General features: G+C 36.8%; 2 protein-coding genes across 6 annotated transcripts in view; one reads left to right on the top strand and one right to left on the bottom strand.

Annotated features, from left to right (window-relative positions):
- The window catches only part of LOC116842693 (muscle LIM protein Mlp84B-like), a 23207-nt gene extending 15446 nt beyond the window's left edge, over positions 1-7761 (bottom strand). For 3 of the 5 annotated variants that reach the window (XM_032812253.1, XM_032812251.1, XM_032812252.1), the window contains exons 1-2: positions 7595-7761; positions 1559-1680 (exon numbers count right to left, since the gene is read on the bottom strand). In XM_032812253.1, coding sequence (XP_032668144.1) covers positions 1559-1673 — 115 coding nt within the window. In that variant the 5' untranslated portion in view covers positions 1674-1680; positions 7595-7761. The remainder of the gene's footprint in view (positions 1-1558; positions 1681-7594) is intronic. The other 2 variants (XM_032812254.1, XM_032812255.1) reach the window with 1 other exon arrangement.
- LOC116842694 (paired mesoderm homeobox protein 2A-like) overlaps positions 1-19454 on the top strand; it is a 67797-nt gene that overhangs the window by 41224 nt on the left and 7119 nt on the right. Inside the window, exon 1 of the mRNA XM_032812256.1 lies at positions 18646-18808. The gene's annotated coding sequence lies outside the window, so the exon portion shown is untranslated. Of the gene's footprint in view, positions 18809-19454 lie in introns of the transcript that reaches the window.

The raw sequence follows: 19454 nt of genomic DNA, 5'->3' as shown, positions 1-19454 counted from the left end.
GGGGGGGGGGGGGGGTGTCGGGACGTAACACGAAGTGTCGGTATATTGCGAGATGTGTCTTGACATGTCTACTGGGAGAGAATAGTTGAATCGGAATCGAGATTCGCTCGCTCTCTCTTTCTCTCTCTCTCTCTCTTTCTTTCTCTTGGCCTTCTGTCAGATTCCTGCTGAGAGGAAGGCTAAAGAAAGGGGAACGAAATCTGAACTCTGATTCAGCGATTTTCTGTGTTTCATGTATGTTTTCTCGGAATAAGCTGACCATACGCAATGCGTACGGAGCTAGTGTTTACGTTTGACGCTGCTTGGAGCCGGCTTCTGATGGCATGTAAACAAACGTTAGTCCGACATTGGCCGCGAATACTGGGGGGAGAGGGCCAATGTTGGGTTAATACAAAAGTCTCTTTTCAGAAATCATATGTGCCAATCCCGCGGAATAGCCGCTATAAACTTGAGCTAAATGACACATGCGGGGGAGTGCTTCAACTATAATTACAAAATAGAACAACTAAAAACTGTATACATATGACATGATCAATATCATATTAGATAACGTTGGAATACATTTGCCATGTCATATAAAGTCAGCTTAACGCTCAATCAACAAGCTGGCCACCTCGATACTCGAAGCACGTCGAATAAGTGTTTTCAGCTAAGAAAGTTGCCTTTATAGTGTAATATAGTAACGAAAAATATGTGTGTAATATGTTTTAAAGATATCACGTATATATTTTTTGCAGACCTGTAATGTATTTTTCTTCCTTTTTTAATACGCAACAAAACATTGAAGATACACTCTCGCGATCGATTGTAATATGATTACGAAATACATGAATAATTACTTACGCCTCATTCGTCAAAATTGGCAATAATTATGCTATATTAGAAATAGTTACTATGTATACATAGCGCCTTTAAAACATAATTGCCCGATACTGGGATTGTTACGAATTATTAACGAATTATTGGTCGTTGCACCCGGAATCGTTACCTGACAGCCATCAATTGATTTTTGGCCAACACAGGCCTGGTTACAGTCGCGCGACGGATTATCCGAGCATAAAATTTATTTTAGACCAACCTAAGAATAGAAGATTCGATAATGTCTCCCGTAATGGACATATGAGGCCGCGTTTGGTGATCCCATCGCAAATTTTTAACTTACAGTGAAAAACGTCTTAACCAAGAAAACCAATTTTAAGGGTATGATTATTTGAAGAGCAATTTCGCAACGCAAATACTCTGATTTATTTCGTATAGTTTTAAACTTTTATGTTTTCTAAAAGAGGTACTTTTCTTTTTTTGGTCTATTGTCTACTTAGACAAGAAGGTCAGAGGAATAATACTTCGAATTAAGGAAAACGTAAAATCTCGATGAAAGAAAACTTCCATTACTTTGAGAAAAGTATCGCATTTATCGTGTGTATCTTTTCTTCTCTCTGCTTCCATGGATCGCGAAACGATCAGCGTTTATGATTTACTGATTTATTGTATACAAATGAGAAAAGATTCGTCCATGTCCCTTCTAGTATCATATGAAACTGTATGTTTGCTTACTCACCGCACTTGAAGCACATTTTGTGCCATTTCAGTCCACCGGCAACTCGCTCTTCCGCAGCGTAAACAGACTTGCCACATTTAGGGCATTTTGGGTGTTCCACCGGCTTGAAAGGCATTTTTATACTGCAACAAAGAAGAGAAATTCGTTACTCGCGTGTCTCTCGTTATATCAATTATTCGTCGCGAGGTCACGTTACGTCAAACCGATATTATTTTTATATCAATTGTTATTTTTTAATAACATACGCATGCGTATATACACACACGCAACTAAAAAAGTGTCAATTTGTCAATACAGTGAACTATTTCATGCATGTCGTCGAACACCGTTTGAATAATTTTCACCCGAACATAATAGAACTTTTCGATTACAAAGTTCTGATTTTTTACTGTAGCTATTAAAGTTATTAAATTAAATCTGTCAGAAACGCAGTCGTAAACTCATTTTAGACTGGATTCAAATTCGATATTTAAACATAATATTTAAATATAATAATAGAGAATAAGCTTAATGCAATCCTCATAGAAAAGAATATATACATTGAAATAAAAGTTTTATTTACATTAATTAATTAGTGTCTTGTATAATTGCATACGTAGCGAAAGAAATGTTTATTCTTTAGAAAAAGTTTAACTGTAGAAGTAGTCGGAATGAAAGCGTCACGACGAATTTTTCCCGCAAGAAAGGTCGACGATTTCGAGATTCAAAATTCGCGAGGGTGGGTTGAATCAAATCTTTATTAATACCGAGGCGTGTTCGTCGCCGGTACGGTAACCCATCTCGGTTACCTAACCGACCGCTTATGAGGACGTAAACAATTTGCATTTTCGTCCGACTCGTCGGCAACTAGTTCTATTTCTGTGGCCAGCTTAAGGCGCGCGCACGATTGGAGCGTGTGGAGGGATGGAGCATGTAGAAAGGGAGAAGAAAAGTATTTCAAGCGTGGTATATGCTAGAGAGTCGAACGGATTTGCGGTACTGAGCATGTAAATAAGAACGGATATCTCTCGTATCGAATTACCGCAAAGCTCCTCTATTGTTGGTTTTCGACTTTTTATGTACTACCTCCAAAATGCATTAAAAAAAAACGATCGGATCAGCAGGGAAAAGATCTTCTCGTTTCCGTGTGAATGTGTATTGCAAATAATTACTATTTGTTTGCCAGGATACGTTAGTGATTTTAATGACTGATAAAAAAAATCCTCCATTATTCGAAATAGCTGTTTACATTCTCTGTCATTGTTGCCGAAAGTGTAGGAGTAAACAGCGAATGACGTTGACAGACTTGTCGTGGAACCTGGCACGAATGTTAACAGGGGCGTGCGTAGCAGCATTTGGCAGCGCTGACAATTAATCGTGTATCCGCAACAACAATATTTCGCTCGAGTAGTAAGCAAAGTTGTGGCAGCGGAATAATAGATGAGCGTACACTTGGCAGCGACGTACGACGAGTGTAATATACTGTCGTCGTTAACATGCGGCGATAGTATTCCGCAATAAAAATACGAGTACGACGGTACTGACAACTGGATACGCTAAGAAATATATAGTATGCGCGTACGAGTGGATCGTTAAAACTATACTATTTAACATATAACTATAACATTTAATATATACCACTATTCAATATATCACTGGACTGAGAGAACGAATATCTAAGAAATAAAAGATATTTGTTTTTTTTCGGTGTCAATAACATATTTACTCATACCAATAAAAATATTTTTCAAATAAGAAAATGCTTTTTAAACCTTATTTTTTTAAGCTTTTCATGAAAGCAACTGATATTCTATTTAAATAAAAGAATTTTTATGTTTTAAATAAAAGAATTTTCATTTGAGAGAAAATATGTATCATAGTATACTTCCACCGAATAAAAGTATTCTTTATTTTTCCGATATCTTTCCTTTTTGGCGTGTACATAGCGTTTAATATGTCACCGTTTAATACATCTAATATATCATTATATAGCGTTTTTCGCGATAAGTTCAGTATGCCTTTCATGTCTGGTCTAGTTATACAAATATACTACTGGCAGTAGAGTTAGACGGTAGTGATGTGACAAGTAGTGATGTAGCAGTAGTAGCAGTCAGTAATAATGACAGCACAGTTGTATAGGGTGCGTGAGTGGTAGTAGAGAGAAAGAGAGAGTGAGAAAGAGAGAGGTAGGCTGAGACAGAGAGAGAGAGAGAGAGAGAGAAAGAGAGAGAGAGAAGGAGAGAGACAGAGAGACTGCGAAAATCTATATCCGTGCAGACGCGTGCAGGCAAATTCGCGAGGCCGTATTAGGGAAGGCGCTAGGTGTACCGCGCGGTAGCGGTCTTCTCGTTACCCCTACCGTTCAATCGCACGCATATTCGTGGACGTATGGAATGCGCGGTGTAACCCAACTCGCGCGTGTCCTGCCACGCCGCGGGTGGAATGCCGTTGTACATGTTGAAACTGTGTTACGTTATGTGCGAAAATAAAAAATCGAATCTCACTTGAATTCATGATATATAAAGCATACATCTTATTATTTATATATCGATGTATTTGTTATACACAGGGTATCCTAGCTCCCGTAACTTCAATTTATACTGACAAATTCTCCGAGCGATTTAGAGTGAATCTTGCCTCAGAAGACTTGCCGGGACACCAATTGTTTCTGAGACACAAACGATCGAGAAAAAACTGAACTTCGAACGACCAAATGGACAACAAAATTGTTATTTTCCGTCAATTTCAAGTGGACATTATTTTAACAGAATTTTAATTTAAAAATATATGTTGTGCTGAAAATTGAAAATTTGTCATGAATAATGATCTTCGATATTTTCGATATGACGGAAAATTAATTCTAAATTGCTCAGAGAATCTGTCGGTATTAATTAAGATCGCGAGAACTGGAAAATTCTGAATATATATATATATTGATTGTAAAATAGTTTATTATATGATAAAAGTGTCGATCGATCGATGTACCGTGTTTGGTGCGAATAGTTGAAAACGCGAGTATTGAATGTTTATAATTGATTGAGGTAAGCGCGAAGCGTGACAAGAGCTGTAATTGCAACAGAAGCAAATAGACAGCCAAGGAACAATTGCGAACATGCGTTGTGGATAAGTGCTTACGCTAACAAACGGATGTGAATTATCAACATGGTGATAGATGCTAATTTCACAAAACACTTGAACTTCCTATCTATAGTCAGGAAAACAAGTTACTTTGAAAGCTCTCATTGGCACCTTATTTAATCGCGTCTCCTTTATTTAATCGCGAAACAAAGAGCGATTCTTTTCCCTATATTTTCTTCAATCTTACTTTCAATAAATTTTACTTTGTAAATATAGTTATCGCGAAGAATGTAAGAATTCTTCATTATTATGATTATTCAGTTCCGTAAAGCAGTCACGATGAAACGGTACGATTCATCGGAAGCAATTCTCATTTCTCGCCATTCGCACAATTCCGTTGCGTTCGCGAACATCTGGAAATATTATCGCGGCATCTCGTGTTTCAGACTGGCCCCGTAAATCACACCCGGATAACATAAGCAAGCAGAAGCCGCGGGCTAAGCTAGGATCCTAAAATTAGTTCGGGCTATAAAGAAATCTTAGCGTGCAATGACTCGACGTATAATTACAACGTCCAGTGAAACATTTCAGATGTAATATGATATCTCGTGTTGCATCACAATCGGCACGGAAGCACCAAAACATTGTCACGCGAGGATCCATTGATTCATGTCTATAGCGTTACTCCGCAAGTACATATCGATTCACAGATAATAGAATTAATTGTTCGCTGGAAGCCACCGTAGAAATTAAAGCCTCTTCTACGTTGTCTCCGACAAATTGACGTTTTCAATGTATTTTTGAACGTCGCAAACTTATCGCGTTTATTGCATAAATATTTAAATAACAGTGCCTTTTAGTAAATTCGTCCGTAGCTTCATGTTCTAATCCAGACTCACGTTTTGCAATTAGCTATCGGCTTACGAGAGAGCGACGTTATAACGATTTTACGAAATGAGCATCGAGTCTATTCGATTAATTGCGTTCGTTTAACGTAATAATGATATTTCGCTCGTTGGATTTATTTGATAACTTAGTTCGATTAGCACCGTCGGTCGGTGGAGGGGGACTGAGTTTCGATAACTAATAATAGCGGCAGGAATGCGTGCGTATTTTTAAAATTAACGAGGCTGGCGACTCGCGGATGCACGTAATAATAATAACTGTTACATGGCAGTAAGATGCTTCGATTAATTTCCATTTTTATGCGAAACACATTCACCGAAATATTTTGCAATACTTTAGCAGAGGAGTATCGTTTGTGATCCGTTACAAAATCGTCGAGAATTGTTATACTTAATACATATTTTAATTACTTATGTACTTCTTTACGCAAAACGATCACTAATGTTAGAAATTTCATAAAATTGCACTAAAATTTGCATCAAGCATCACATATATACGTTTCAAGATTGTTTTATTATTATATTATTAAAACATAATTTAAACATATATATTACACAATTATATACAAAACATAATGAAAACATAATTTATTCAATTTTCTGGAACAGAATATGTATACCGATATAAGTACAATTTACTTTAGTGTTTCCTTTGATTTTCAATGATACATATTATACGTAATTATGTTGAAAATTGTACAAATAATAATCCAAGTATGATGTTAAAATATATACGTCTGGTGTACTATATTCAATCGATTCTGGGTGGTGAAGTTTACTTGTTACGGAAATCTGTTACTTCTCTCCGCGTGTTTACATTTTTTGCTCCTCTGTTTGCTCTCCAGCGTTCTCTACATGCGACGACACGAACGAGCATAACTCAGCTTGATTCTGATCGATTTTATTAATATCTCGACATTCCAATAATAATGTAATGCAGAATCTATGTTGAGTGATCGCGACTCTATTTTAATATCGCTGCACGGGATTAGACCTTAAGGACATTAGATGTTCAATCATGCCATATCCATCTTAGACATCACGGCACCCTTTACCCTGTCCATCTATACAGCCGACTGCGCTAATTAGCGCTAATTCCTGTTAACTGAATCTTCCTTCTACATTATTAACTACGACTACGAGGAGTTTCACCTCAAACTCGAGTTTAGCTTAACCAGAAACTCTTTAACAGCATCAAGACATCGTAGCAAAGAAGATCTTCAAAAAAGAGTTTATTCAAAGTCGGAATGGACTTTCCCACGCCCTTTTTCCTCTGGTAAGTGATTGAGAAACTGCGCGAATACTGAATGTGAGGGTGAATTGCCGCGGGAATCGCGAAAAGCTTTTCATCCAATCTGGAAATTGTGGTCGGGCAGACCGCGTGAGTAAATTGAGTTGTTAATAATTTCTAAGTTAATAATCTCTACGAATCAATCGTTAATTAATTCCAAACAATGATCGATCGGTATTTCACACAAGTTGGCGAATTTGCTCAATGACCCAGATTGCCACCGAAGGACCGCTGTTTGAGTGCAAACTGCGAGCTGATTCTCATAGGAGAATCGATCGGATACACCGTCTTGTGAGAAATTTCGACAATTATCGGAGCAAGGTGTGTGCCGATTCACGCATAACACGTCCAAGGATCTATCTCTGGGATGTGTAAGCTGCGCGACACCATTCCCGGATGGCAAACCTCCGGCTGCGAAGCGCGCGAAAAACACGAGGAAAACAGACAAATCACGAGACCGAGGTAAATCACGTTCCCGACGAGCAGTTTTACATGCACTTCTTCGAGCTACGAATGGAGATGTTGCACGTATCTCGCCGCCGTGTTGTGGTCGTACGTGGTAATAACGGCATCGGTCGACATGCGGCTAGAGAGTATTGTCATCGGTAGTGGTAGCAATAGTAACGACTAGTAGCAGTAGTAGTAGTAGCAGTAGCAGTGTACTAGTGTAGTAGTAGTAGTAGTAGTAGTAGTAGTAGTAATAGTAGTAGTAGTAACAGCAGCAGCAGCAACAGCAACAGCAGTAGTAGTACGTATCCGCCACACCGTTATCTGGATACTCACCACTAATCGATCGTAGTTGCGCGAGAAAAGGGAAAAAAAGATAGAGAGGAAGAGAGAAAAAGAGAGGGAGAGAGAGAAAGAGAGAACAATTCGAGTAAGTGGATTACAAAACACCGAGCACTCTACACCGCACTAATACTGGATTCGAATGACTGTGCTCGCGTCGGGTACGTCCTAGTCATAGCCCGGGCTTTGCACACGGCACGTGTGCATCGGGAACGTCAGTGCTGTTGACGACGATGACGACGACGACGACGCCGACGCCGACGGCGGTGGTGGCGGCGGCGGCGGCGATCGTACTAGCAACGACAGCGATGGAGGCAGTGGACGTCGAAGGGCAATGGGAACTCTCCATCAACGGGATAAGGTCGGATGAACCTACGAATAACTGAGTGCGATGATAATGTCCAGCGAATCTACAGACGATGTTTACATGATAAACTTACTTGCCAGACAATTTTAACAGTAACTACAGCAATAGTAACAATAATAATAATAGTAACTTCATTTTTTAACAGTGTTAATAGATGCAGAATATACAATACGGAGGAAGAACGTTAATGCAATCATTTCTATGTGCAAATTGATTCTCGAAAGTTCAAATTTCTAGAATCAATTATTTCAAATTTTAATGTTCAATTGACGTTACCCAGAGAATTGATTTTTAACGATTCTAATTAATCATTTAGTTCAACCAGTATTTTTTACTTTTTATTTATAACTAATTTAGTTTAATTAGTAATTAAAATAAACAACTCGAAACAGTATGTGTCCGTCGATAAAACTTATACTTTCTGTATACTTGAGTCTCACTGTTCAAAGATGACTTTCGGAATAAGATTTCCCTTTGGTTTTTTTGCAATTATATTTATCATTATTACATATTGTCGCAACATAGTAATTTTCTACATGTTGCATTCTACATGTCTATATCTTGCTGCACAGCGTCCAAGCAAGATTATAGCAAACTCACATATAATTTTATTATAAATAAAAGATTTTATATATATATATATATATATAACGTTTTATATAGGAAGAAAAGAGAATGAATAAAGTAATTGATAATTTGATATGAAACTTGCTTTTCCTAGAAGTTATTCGAATAGCTTCATGTATATTTTGCATTCTATTTCTATTATATTAGATGAAAATGTTTTTCCTTTGAAATACCTCAATTAACTTTATTCAAAGTTTTACCTCTAGTAAAAGTCAGACTTGGCCAACTTATAAGTTTAACGTTAAGAATAAGTGACATTATTCGAAATAAATTGTATCAATCGGTGATCATACTTATGAATTCTCCCGTAAGATTCATGATTTTTGTGCACAAAATAAGAATAATCAAACAAATAAAATTAACCAAACACAAGACAAATAAACGTCCAAGAATAAATACACCAACGACGCCTCGAAATTATACGAAAGAGATACACCACTAATGTCAACCCGACATTACTCGTGTTACTCGTCCTACACTTATTTCAGACTTTTATTCATATATTTTTAAGCGCTGATTCATGATACACCTCAATGATCTACATATCGTCGATCTCTACATATCGAGTATGACTCGTCTGCTTGAAGGAAGCAACAGGGATGCCTCGCAGTCTAGCGAGTGACACATGTGACGCAGATCGGTGTTATGTTCTGTATTAGTCGCGACAGTAATAAATGTGAACCATTACCGCGATATTCTTATTTCTGGCTAGCCATGATCAAGCCGATGGAACTTTAATTCATCAGAAAAAGTAACGTTAATAAATCATAACTGCGAATTATCGAGATATGATAAAATCGACAACAAATGCTGCCGCTTGCGACACGAGGGTTCGATCATATAGGAAGATAAACGTGAGAAATCGAAGGATCAAAAACTTTTCATATTCCACATGCCAAATTGCCGACCTAAGTCCTTGACTCTCGGATCTCCGAACCGAGTTCCCTTTTTCTTCAGCGCGAATAGCCGTGGACCACGGTGGAAAATTGTGAAAACTGGAGATCTCGTCGGAACGGACTATGCCCACATAAGAGCAAAAGAGTCCATTTGACCCACTTTAGAACGTGTAAATCACCGCGAGTCCGCGACGGAAAGTTCCGCCCTCGGGGAGAATTACGGTCGCGGCGAAAAGTGTAAAAATACATCGCAGATGGTAGACAGACACACGAAGAATCCCGTAGAGTGTCCGCAGTTAGTGAGACATGGCAAAAATATGCGGGGCTGTCGTTTGAACGCCACCCACGCGCAACCGCTCGTTTTCTTCTACGGATATCCACGGCTTTATAAATACAATTTCGGCGAGTGTTAATGATGACGATCGAATTTCAGAGTATCTGATGTGTAACGAGCAATCGTCGTCTAAGTCTCGGGATCGCACATCACACGTACGAAGTATCGTACCGAGCGAGGAAACAGCACCAGCTATCGCGCTGATATCGATTATTAAAATATTCCCCTTCTCCCTCCTGCTCTTCTTACTGCTGCCCCTTCACATCCCTCTAATATAAGTATTTACAATCTCAATTCTCTTTTACATAGCGGTTGTTAAACATCGAATCTTGATTGCTCGATTAATTAGAGTTCGATTAATTACACAAGATATTCGTAATATCTGATAATGTATAAACAGGAATAGAATTTCCTTGTATGTAGAAAGAGAAAAATTTTACCTTCGAGATATACAATTACCAACATTATGGGAATAATCGTAGGAATATATCGGTGATTGCTCGAGAACTTGATCGAACATTTATCAAACGGTGGAGTAAAAAAACAGATATTTTTCCTAGTTAAGCGTTGCTGAGGAATGTTCAGCATGACCGGTCTGTACTATTCCTCGCGCCTCGGCGAGTGTTTTCCGCGTCCTCAGGCACCCTCGTCCCAGCCACGGGATTCCTCGTTCTCGTCGGTGGCGAGCAAGCAAGCGTGGGCGAACATGGTGCGAGAGCGAGGGGATCGCACTCTCTTTCTGTCTCTCCCCCCTCTCTTTTGATTTCCTTCTCTCTCTCTTTCTCCCTCTCTCTCTCGCACTCACTAGGCTTTTCGTAACGAGGCACAGTGAGTACCGCGAAGCCGTGCGCGGCCGCACACACTCATCGTCTAATAATAATATCTTGCTCAAATTTCTATTTTTAGGGAGATATATGTGTGTGAGAGTGTGCGCGCGCACACGTGTCTTTATGTAAAAGGCGCAAGTATATGGTTACGCTCGCCTACATGAGCGAACCGCGCTTACGGTTATGAAGCCGCCACCGTCGCCGACGAAGACGACGACGACGACGACGACAACGTCGAATTATTATCGCACACCAGCGCTTAATATAAGCGGTGGAATTAACAGTGTAATGTAACGGCCGAATATGTATAACGGTACGACGCCGCTGAGAATTCTCAGTCTCGTATTAACAAAACTACTATGATTATTCGCGGGAAATGTGATGAACACCTGTCGAACGTCTCATCGATTTTATATTATCGTGTGCAAATGTATCGTCAAATCGCCCCGACACGGATATCTCTCGTATGACTGTGCACGCAGCATGGTTATATCACATATCAACGCACATGCCTAACATAGAAATATCGAATATCTTTCCGCGACGTGACGCTATTTCTAGCGCCCGCGAACTAATATCAAAGTTGGTAAACTATATGGCATCGTGGGGGAAAATAGGAAAGGGTAATCTCGGCCCTTAGTTCGTCTTTTTCCTCTTATCTGAAAAGTGGCAAATTTTATCGTAACACGTGACACACGCATAATAAACGCACGCAGAGAAATATTATTCTGCAACTAAGGAAAGTGATTACTCAGTTTACTTTTCTTCTTTTGAGTAATGGTTGCCCTCAACGAGGAATATTTCCTTGATGATAGTCTTAAGATTAGTTCATCAGAAATTTTAGAAGAGCTCATTATAATGCACTCAAAAGAAGAATTTATTCTTTTTATAACAATATCATGTAAGAAAACTACAGATATTGAAAAAAATATTATAAAAGAAAAAACCGACTTTACCAAAGAAAAAATAGGTTTGCAAGCAACCCGAATTTTTGTTTTAATTTAATATTCTTCATTGAAATATTGGAATAAAATGCTACTAGTATCCAGAATATATTCTGAATTAATTGGATGCTTATGATGAACTCATGATATATTTGCGGACATATAAATTTATAAAATACTTAAAACAAGTAACATAAACTTCAATGCATTATGTATTTTTCTGTATGCACGCACGCGGGATTAAACTCGGCAAAATAGAGTCTCTCATGCCCTCATTTGTACAATCAATTTATTTGCTATTCATTTTTTTATACACTGCGCTCACCCACAAGGCGCCATGTGAGTGCGATATCTCTATTTCTCCTCTTTTCACCGAGGCGTTACGCTCAGCCATTCTGTTATCCCACTAACGCGAGTTTACTCGTGTAGCCAGGCGCTCGTTATTTGCCAGCTCGACAAGTTTACGCATCGCGGACTATTTGCCCGCGCGAGTAAACTGCCAGCGTACTTACAAAGTGCGTGCGGACCATCCAGTAACGTCAACTATGGCTAGCTTCCGGTACTTTCGCTCTCATTCTCACTCTCACCCTCTTTCTCTCTCTTTCTCTCTCTCTCTCTCTCTCTCTCTCTCTCTCTCTCTCCCCCTCTTCTCTCCATCCCTTCTCTGCAGCCCGCTTCCACCCTCTCAACCACCCCTTCATCCGGCTTCTCGGCTCGCCGAACCCGGTAATACGCACTCACACGCATGTCGATGCCGATCCAGCTTTTTATATAAAAGCCGTGCGCGCGCGCGTGCACGCACACACACATACACACTTATCGTCCTGAAAATAGAAATTTGAGCAAGATATTATTATTAGACGATGAGTGTGTTCTCGTGGTTCTCAATTCAGCCCACCCGTTTGTTACGAAGAGCCGAGAAGATGGAAGGCCGCCCATACTTCACGTCATCCTTCAGCCGCTTCACCTCCTACTTTAATCCATTAGTGCGTAAGGTCGTTTTCTCACACAAGCATTCGCGCTTTCATTACGCGTTGTCTTCTAGCGAGTACTTCGGCTCATCACGTGTAATACCTGACGAACACTGGAGCTTTCCAAATCTCTTTTATTTTGTCGTATATTATTTTTTTCTTATTACTATTATATATTTAGGTACAAGTATATACATACATGCGCGTATTTTACTTACCTCGATCAATTACTTGCTTATGTTAGAAAATTGTAAACAAAGACAGCAGGGTGACATGTTCCAAAGAGCCATCTCTTCAGAGCTCGGCTGAGCATACCGCGAGCACTCGCGTTTACCAAACTTCTTTGATTATTTAATTACTTTCTTAAAAATTGATTACTTTCATTATTCTACGATAATTTATTAATTGCTTGTATTTGTTATGTATTTTTAATTGTTTTATTTCGAGCTTTTAGTTAAGAGACAAAGTCCAAAAATAAAATAGCACGCCGAGATTTTTTTCTCTACCGAGAAAAAAGTGGAAGAAGTTGAAAATATAATTATCGTAGAAATTCCCGTTCAAGGAAGTCTTCGAATTTTATGACATCGTCGATGCTAATCAGATTAACTCCCGTCTAATTCGAATCGATTATACAAATTCAATTTCCTGCACGAGGGATATTCTTGCGTATCTCGAGCCGAAATTGATTACGAATCAGGGTTTTAGCGAGCTGCATCTTGTCACCCTGCTGTCTTTCGTCGTTGTCACGAGCACCTTACAGACCCAAAATTTATTAATAATCCCGCAAGCTCTCAGTGCAAGCGTATACGTTAGTGTGAAACGTACTAATAGTTGTGAGTGACTCACAAGCATTATTTTCGTGCTGTCGCTCTAACAAATTATGTATATCTTTGTAAGCGTGGATGACGCGAGTTACTTCTGGCGCATTTTGATTGGCGCATTTTGAATAAAATCGCCTAAAAACCATCAAAATCACTTAAAAACAATAAAAAATCAGGTCTAACCACTTCACAAAATCGCATAAAAACAAAGAAAAACTCATCTCTCAATCGCTACTTTGAGATAAATAAAAACTCTCCCATCACGAAAAAGCAGCATTTTTTCAAACGAAGAGAATAAAATTATCAGAAATTTCTGATACACTCGGCATTGGGAGGTTAAAAACAGAATAAACTATTAAAAACCAAGTTCCAAATTCTCGAAAAATAACAAAAATGTTTCTATAGTGGAGTTTGCTCATCCTGAAACTGGCGAACATATTATTTCAAAAGTTGTAGCGCATTTAATTATTGCCGATGCGCCAACAAGAGCTCAAATTCAAAATATTGTGTCTTTTAATGGTAAATATGGTTGTAACATACGCGAACTCAAAATGATGGCCTGCTCGTTCATCTGATTCAACATCTCCAGATTTTTTCTATGGAGGTTTCTTAAGTAAAAGGTATGTTAAGATATACTAATTATCATAAAATATAAAAGAACGCATTAGAAATGCTTGTGACAATATTGACAGGAATACATTGTTAAATATTCACTAATCTTTCATTCAACTTTGTTCCATATAAATCGCACGACCGGTGCATGGCGGGCGGCCGCGGCCTAGGCGCCGGCTTTCTCGCAGCCGGTTTCCACGGCCAGCGTTCTCGCCCACACTCCTCGCAAGACGACGAGCACAAAGAAGGGGACGGAATTGCTCCCACACAATAACCGTGCGTCGCTCCGTGATAGTAGCGACATGTAAATGTGCACCGAGTGTCGCCGCACGCGCGAAGTTTAATTTAAAAGGCTAACTACTCATTCTTTCTTTCCTGAACAGTGTTATCTTGAATTATTTTTTCAATTATTCACTGAAAAGCAAATGAGAGGAAAAATAAATCAAACATTTAAGGAAATTATGAAAAAAAAATTTGGAATCAATAATAGGTACGGAAGAATATTTCATTGGCTTGCCAAATTATGATGGTAATATAGAAAACTGGCAAATTTAACTCTTTCTGTAAAGAAGTTGTATGAAGTCTATATAGTTGTATGAAGTTGTAGAAAACAACTGAAATTTTTATTTTATAATTATTCTTACTTAGCATCTAAATGGAAGGAACAGTAGTCCCTAAGATTGAAGTTATAGATATGTATCCATGAATTAATCACCTTTGTGAATTAATCACCAAAGTTTGTTAGAATTTTAGCCGCTAATTATCATAAAAATTAAGTTCCTCGTCTTTATTTAATGAAATAAGACGATATCAAATAACAACACCGAATATATCAAACTATACCACCCAAATACGTGACCTGCGTGACCACCGATCAGCTGCTGGGAAATGGCGATGAATAAATTTTCAGGACCGCCACTTGTTGACGCTCACTACTGCTCTGCTAAAAATTGAATGGAGTTTTTTTGCACTCACAGATGGCGCAGATATTCTGTTTGGCAGATGTTTCTTTAGGTTTTCTCTTTTTCTACTAAATCGACAACTAATAAAATGGGAATCATTTTCTGCGAACTTTGATGTAAAAAATATTATTATTATATTGATATTAAGTTACAATAATTCTGTTAGTAGTTAATAGCAAGTGTAATATTCATAATATTTTAAATCCAGCGATACCAATACTCTTTTCTTGTGTTTTCTCGTGTTATTGACGTTTCTAGAGTTTTATAAACCTTCTATTTTGAAGCTTTTTTTTAAATAAGGTTTAAAACCTTGTTTTTTAAATATTCATTGGTTTTAAGATGGGTTTTATTTAATTTTTAATCTCCTGATTCCGGATGCGCTAGAAATTTTCATAACATTTTTCATGGTGGTATATAGTATTTTTGAGGAATTTTAAGGTATAAAACCTCGAATTTCTGAGGTGAGTTTGCTCGATTCTGAATCTCCTGATCTCGGGTGCGCCAGAAACCTCGATAACAATTTTCGTAGTGAGAGACAGTATTTTAAAGGGTTTTAGAGTATAAAACATTCTTTTTTAGATATTTATATTTCGATTTTGAGATGGTTTTGTTTGATTTTGAATCTCCCGATCCTGGATACAACAGAAATTTCTATAATAATTTTCATGGTAAAAGACAGTATTTTTTAGGGTTTTTATGCTTTAAAACCTCGTTTTTTTAAATAGTTTTGTCCAATTTTTAAGCTGTACTTTTTGGGTGCGCTAGAAAAGGTTGTAAATATTTTTATCTCAAAGCGATTGGGAGATAAGTTTTTTTTTTGTTTTTATGCGATTTTTATACGAGGTGGTTTGGCTTGATTTTTTATTGTTTTTAGATGATTTTGATGGTTTTTAGGTTATTTTATTGCACTCCAATCAAAGTGCGCCAAAAGTAACTATTTATACTCTACTGACGCGAAGCGCGAGTAGTTCAAAATGCGATATACATGTATAAAATTCGCTTGGAGTATATACAATCAAAAGTTTAAATATATTTATTAAATTTCATGTGAATAAAATTAATATAGTCAATATTATATTTTAAATATCTTAATATAACTAATATAACTTAGTAAGATAAAATTTAAGGCACGATAAAAAGTATTCTTCATACATATATTTAACCCTTTCACTGCAAGTGTCTCCGATACAAATCTCGTGAACAGAAAATTTATAGTATCAGCCGAAGCTGCGTAACAAATTACTGAATTTATATCGAACAACTTAACAATTTGTTTGTATATTTATATACTCCGTACAGTTACACCTGACATCACCTTCTATAGACATCAATATAAAGGGTGAGTTACGATAAAACACCTATAGATGCCGACAGCGTGCAGTGAATGATTTTGTCTAATGCATACAGACATCAATAAGGACGAGAGAATTAAATATATTTTGTGACTTTTAAACTTCATGCAATTGTGCGCTGCACTGCTTAAATAAAGAAATATATAAACAACCAGTTGAAAATTTTTCTTATTCATTGAGTATTCTAAAAGTAGCAATTTTCCTTCTAATAAAAATTACTAACAGCAGCACTTCACCTCTGACCCGTATTAATTTATAATATATTTTTTACAATTAATCTATAAACCTGACATGCAGCTAAAATCATTCTAGAAAAGTGGACATTATTAAATTATTGTATCAGAATAACATAGTTTATTCATATATAGTCAGTATCAGTAAGTTAAGAATGTTCTTAACAATGATATAACGAAACATATATATGTAAAATAGAAATAAATCCAATATAGAGAGTAAGTGTGATTGTATAAAAGTGTATGTGTAATATAAAGATATTATCCATGATAAATTGTTTACACAAAAATATTATCAATTAGAACCCCTGAAAGAGCGAATTCTATTATTTATTAGATAGAAAAGTGCATATTAGATAGAACAGAAGCTTTACCTTGGTAAGTTTATTTTCCTATGCGGCCAACTAAAGGTATTAGCGTTCTCTCTTCAATCCAGTTGTAGTTCGCGCTTTATCTATCTGTTGGTAACGTTATTTTCCGTTATATAGAAAACTGTGGAACCTTAAAAATAGACTGCACATGACTCGCATCCTTTATCGTGAAAGCCTCCATGGCATTTTTGAAGTATTGGACGGTCATCAATAGCATCGGATTATCCTGGGACGTCGTCTTTATCGACGGAGGAAGCGTCTTCGTCAAAGAACCTGAGATAAAGGATACTTATACAAGGAATCTTTTATATCTTCTCCGAGCTAATCGCCGAAAGATAATGTCATGGCGTATATCTTACATGGATAAAGTAAATATTAAAAATATGATGCTATTTGTTTTATTTTTCTACAAACACTACGGTCTTTGTAGAAAAGTAAAGTTCCATTTCTTTGTTGAATGCCTGCACTGAAGGAAAATGCGACGCCAACAAAAATGGGAGGAATCTGTTTTAAAAAATATTTACCCGATGAGTACTTGCCCTCAAGAGTAGCGATTGTACCATATTTCGCCGTTGAATATCAAATATATTGATTTTTCTGAGCTTGATACACAACGTGTACATAAAGAATGTTTATAGTATCAGCCGTATCAGAGTAGAATCTCGACGTCCTGCATGTATATGAGATATGATAATATTAAGACTAAATCTCATAGATCTCATAATAATTACTATTCAATAGAGCATATTTTTTAAAACTGCATTATTACATCCCATCTATTATTGTAGAAACTAAATAAAAAGACAGTACAATATTATTAGAAGCTAAGATTATCAATCCAATATACTAATATTGACAGACGTCAAAGAGAGATAGTCAGATTTCTCGAAGATTAATCTTTGATGGATTATATTTGCCGAACTCATAATATTTGCGTTCGGTTACATTACAAAGACAACTGTATTCTTCATTATATAAAGTTAAAAATCAAACTAACTGTCTTTGACAGATCATTGCGTTACAATTTTGACAGAAACTTTCGTTTGATATCATTTATAAATTTCTCATGAAAAGACAGTGAATACATATAACATACATGTACATGAGTATTCACGTATAATATACATACGATATTATATATGCCTTACCATTCCCTAGTTTAGATAGTCTTCTTATGATGGAAAAGAAAACAAGTATATACGTGCAATAAAATTTTTAAGATAAAGTCGCAATCAAAAAATAATTAATTAATTAATAATAATTAACTAATTTAACTTCGATTTTATAATAATTACAAAAAAGAGAGATAGCTAACATTACAATAAAATTATGTGTCTTGAAAAATAATTCTACAAACTCTTCCCAATCTTCCATTTCACACAAACAATACAATTTATTTCTTTTTAAATTCAATATTTGCCAATCTACATGTACATGTTCCGAATTACTTGCTTTACTCTTCTAAGGTTAAATATTATTACGAAATATATTAGTCTTTAAGACCAAGTGCCTCTATTGCATTAACCCAGTCGACTGTTAGCATCGATAAGAAATTACTTCTAATGCGATGAAGCGCTTCGCATACATCTCGTCTGCTTGTCGACTCAATGTCGACAAGCTAGTATTCTTGCCCGAATTGATCTCCATGTGCGTCGCAAAAGAGAAAGAGGAAGGTCGGTCAAAAAGTGGAAGGGCGTACATGTAATCGCGCAGTCGCTGATACTCATGCGACGAACCTGTGCCAGGGTATCAGATGGTGTGCAATCAGTCGAAGGTGTAGGTGGATATTCTGAAAAAAGTCTGACCGCTCTCGTGAAATATATCGTTATCGTGCTCAATCTAACGAAAAAGAAGAAAAGGAACATCAAGCGTGATAAAACAAATTTAGAAGGTGAGGTGGAGCTTAAAAAAGATAATTGGCCAGATAGGATTAAAAATCAATTTTATTTTAATGTATTTGATATACTTGTGATATTCGGTGGAGCATCTCGCGTTAGCCTACAGACGATTTATTTATATGAGAAACATGCGTCTCTGGTTTTAAGGAAACTTGAAGACTATTGCTTTTAATTTTACTTTTAATTTACTAATTTCGTTTATCCTGCTCATAGAATAAATAAAATTAAAAGACGCGTATTTTTTTATCGGCTAAGTGGCAAGTTTCCTTTGTCCCACATCGATCACTTCCGTAAATAAATTCTCGCAAATATTTTATACTTTTTGTGTAAAATATTGTTTACACACCAACAAAACATGCTTACAATGATAAACCACAGTATTTTATATAAAAAAATCATTAATGTTAATATAAATATCCATTAGTTTAGAAAAAAGGATTGTAGGAAAAGTCATATATATACAGGGTGTTCAGAAAGTACCGGGACGCCCGAATATCAGGAAAAATATAAGTTTTACAAAAAAATGTTTCAGACAAAAGTTGTGGCGTTTAAAAAGATGTATTTACTGATCACATCAGTTTGACCTTGGGTTGCGTAGCGAAGGTCAGGTCAAGGTCACATTAATTTTTTTAAATGGAA

Source organism: Odontomachus brunneus, unplaced genomic scaffold, assembly GCF_010583005.1.
Source record: "Odontomachus brunneus isolate Ranch 3 - 2012 unplaced genomic scaffold, Obru_v1 Obru_scaffold_026, whole genome shotgun sequence".
Taxonomy (NCBI): Eukaryota; Metazoa; Arthropoda; class Insecta; order Hymenoptera; family Formicidae; genus Odontomachus; species Odontomachus brunneus.
Note: the sequence above shows the minus strand (reverse complement) of the source record. Positions and strands in the feature narration are given on the sequence as shown.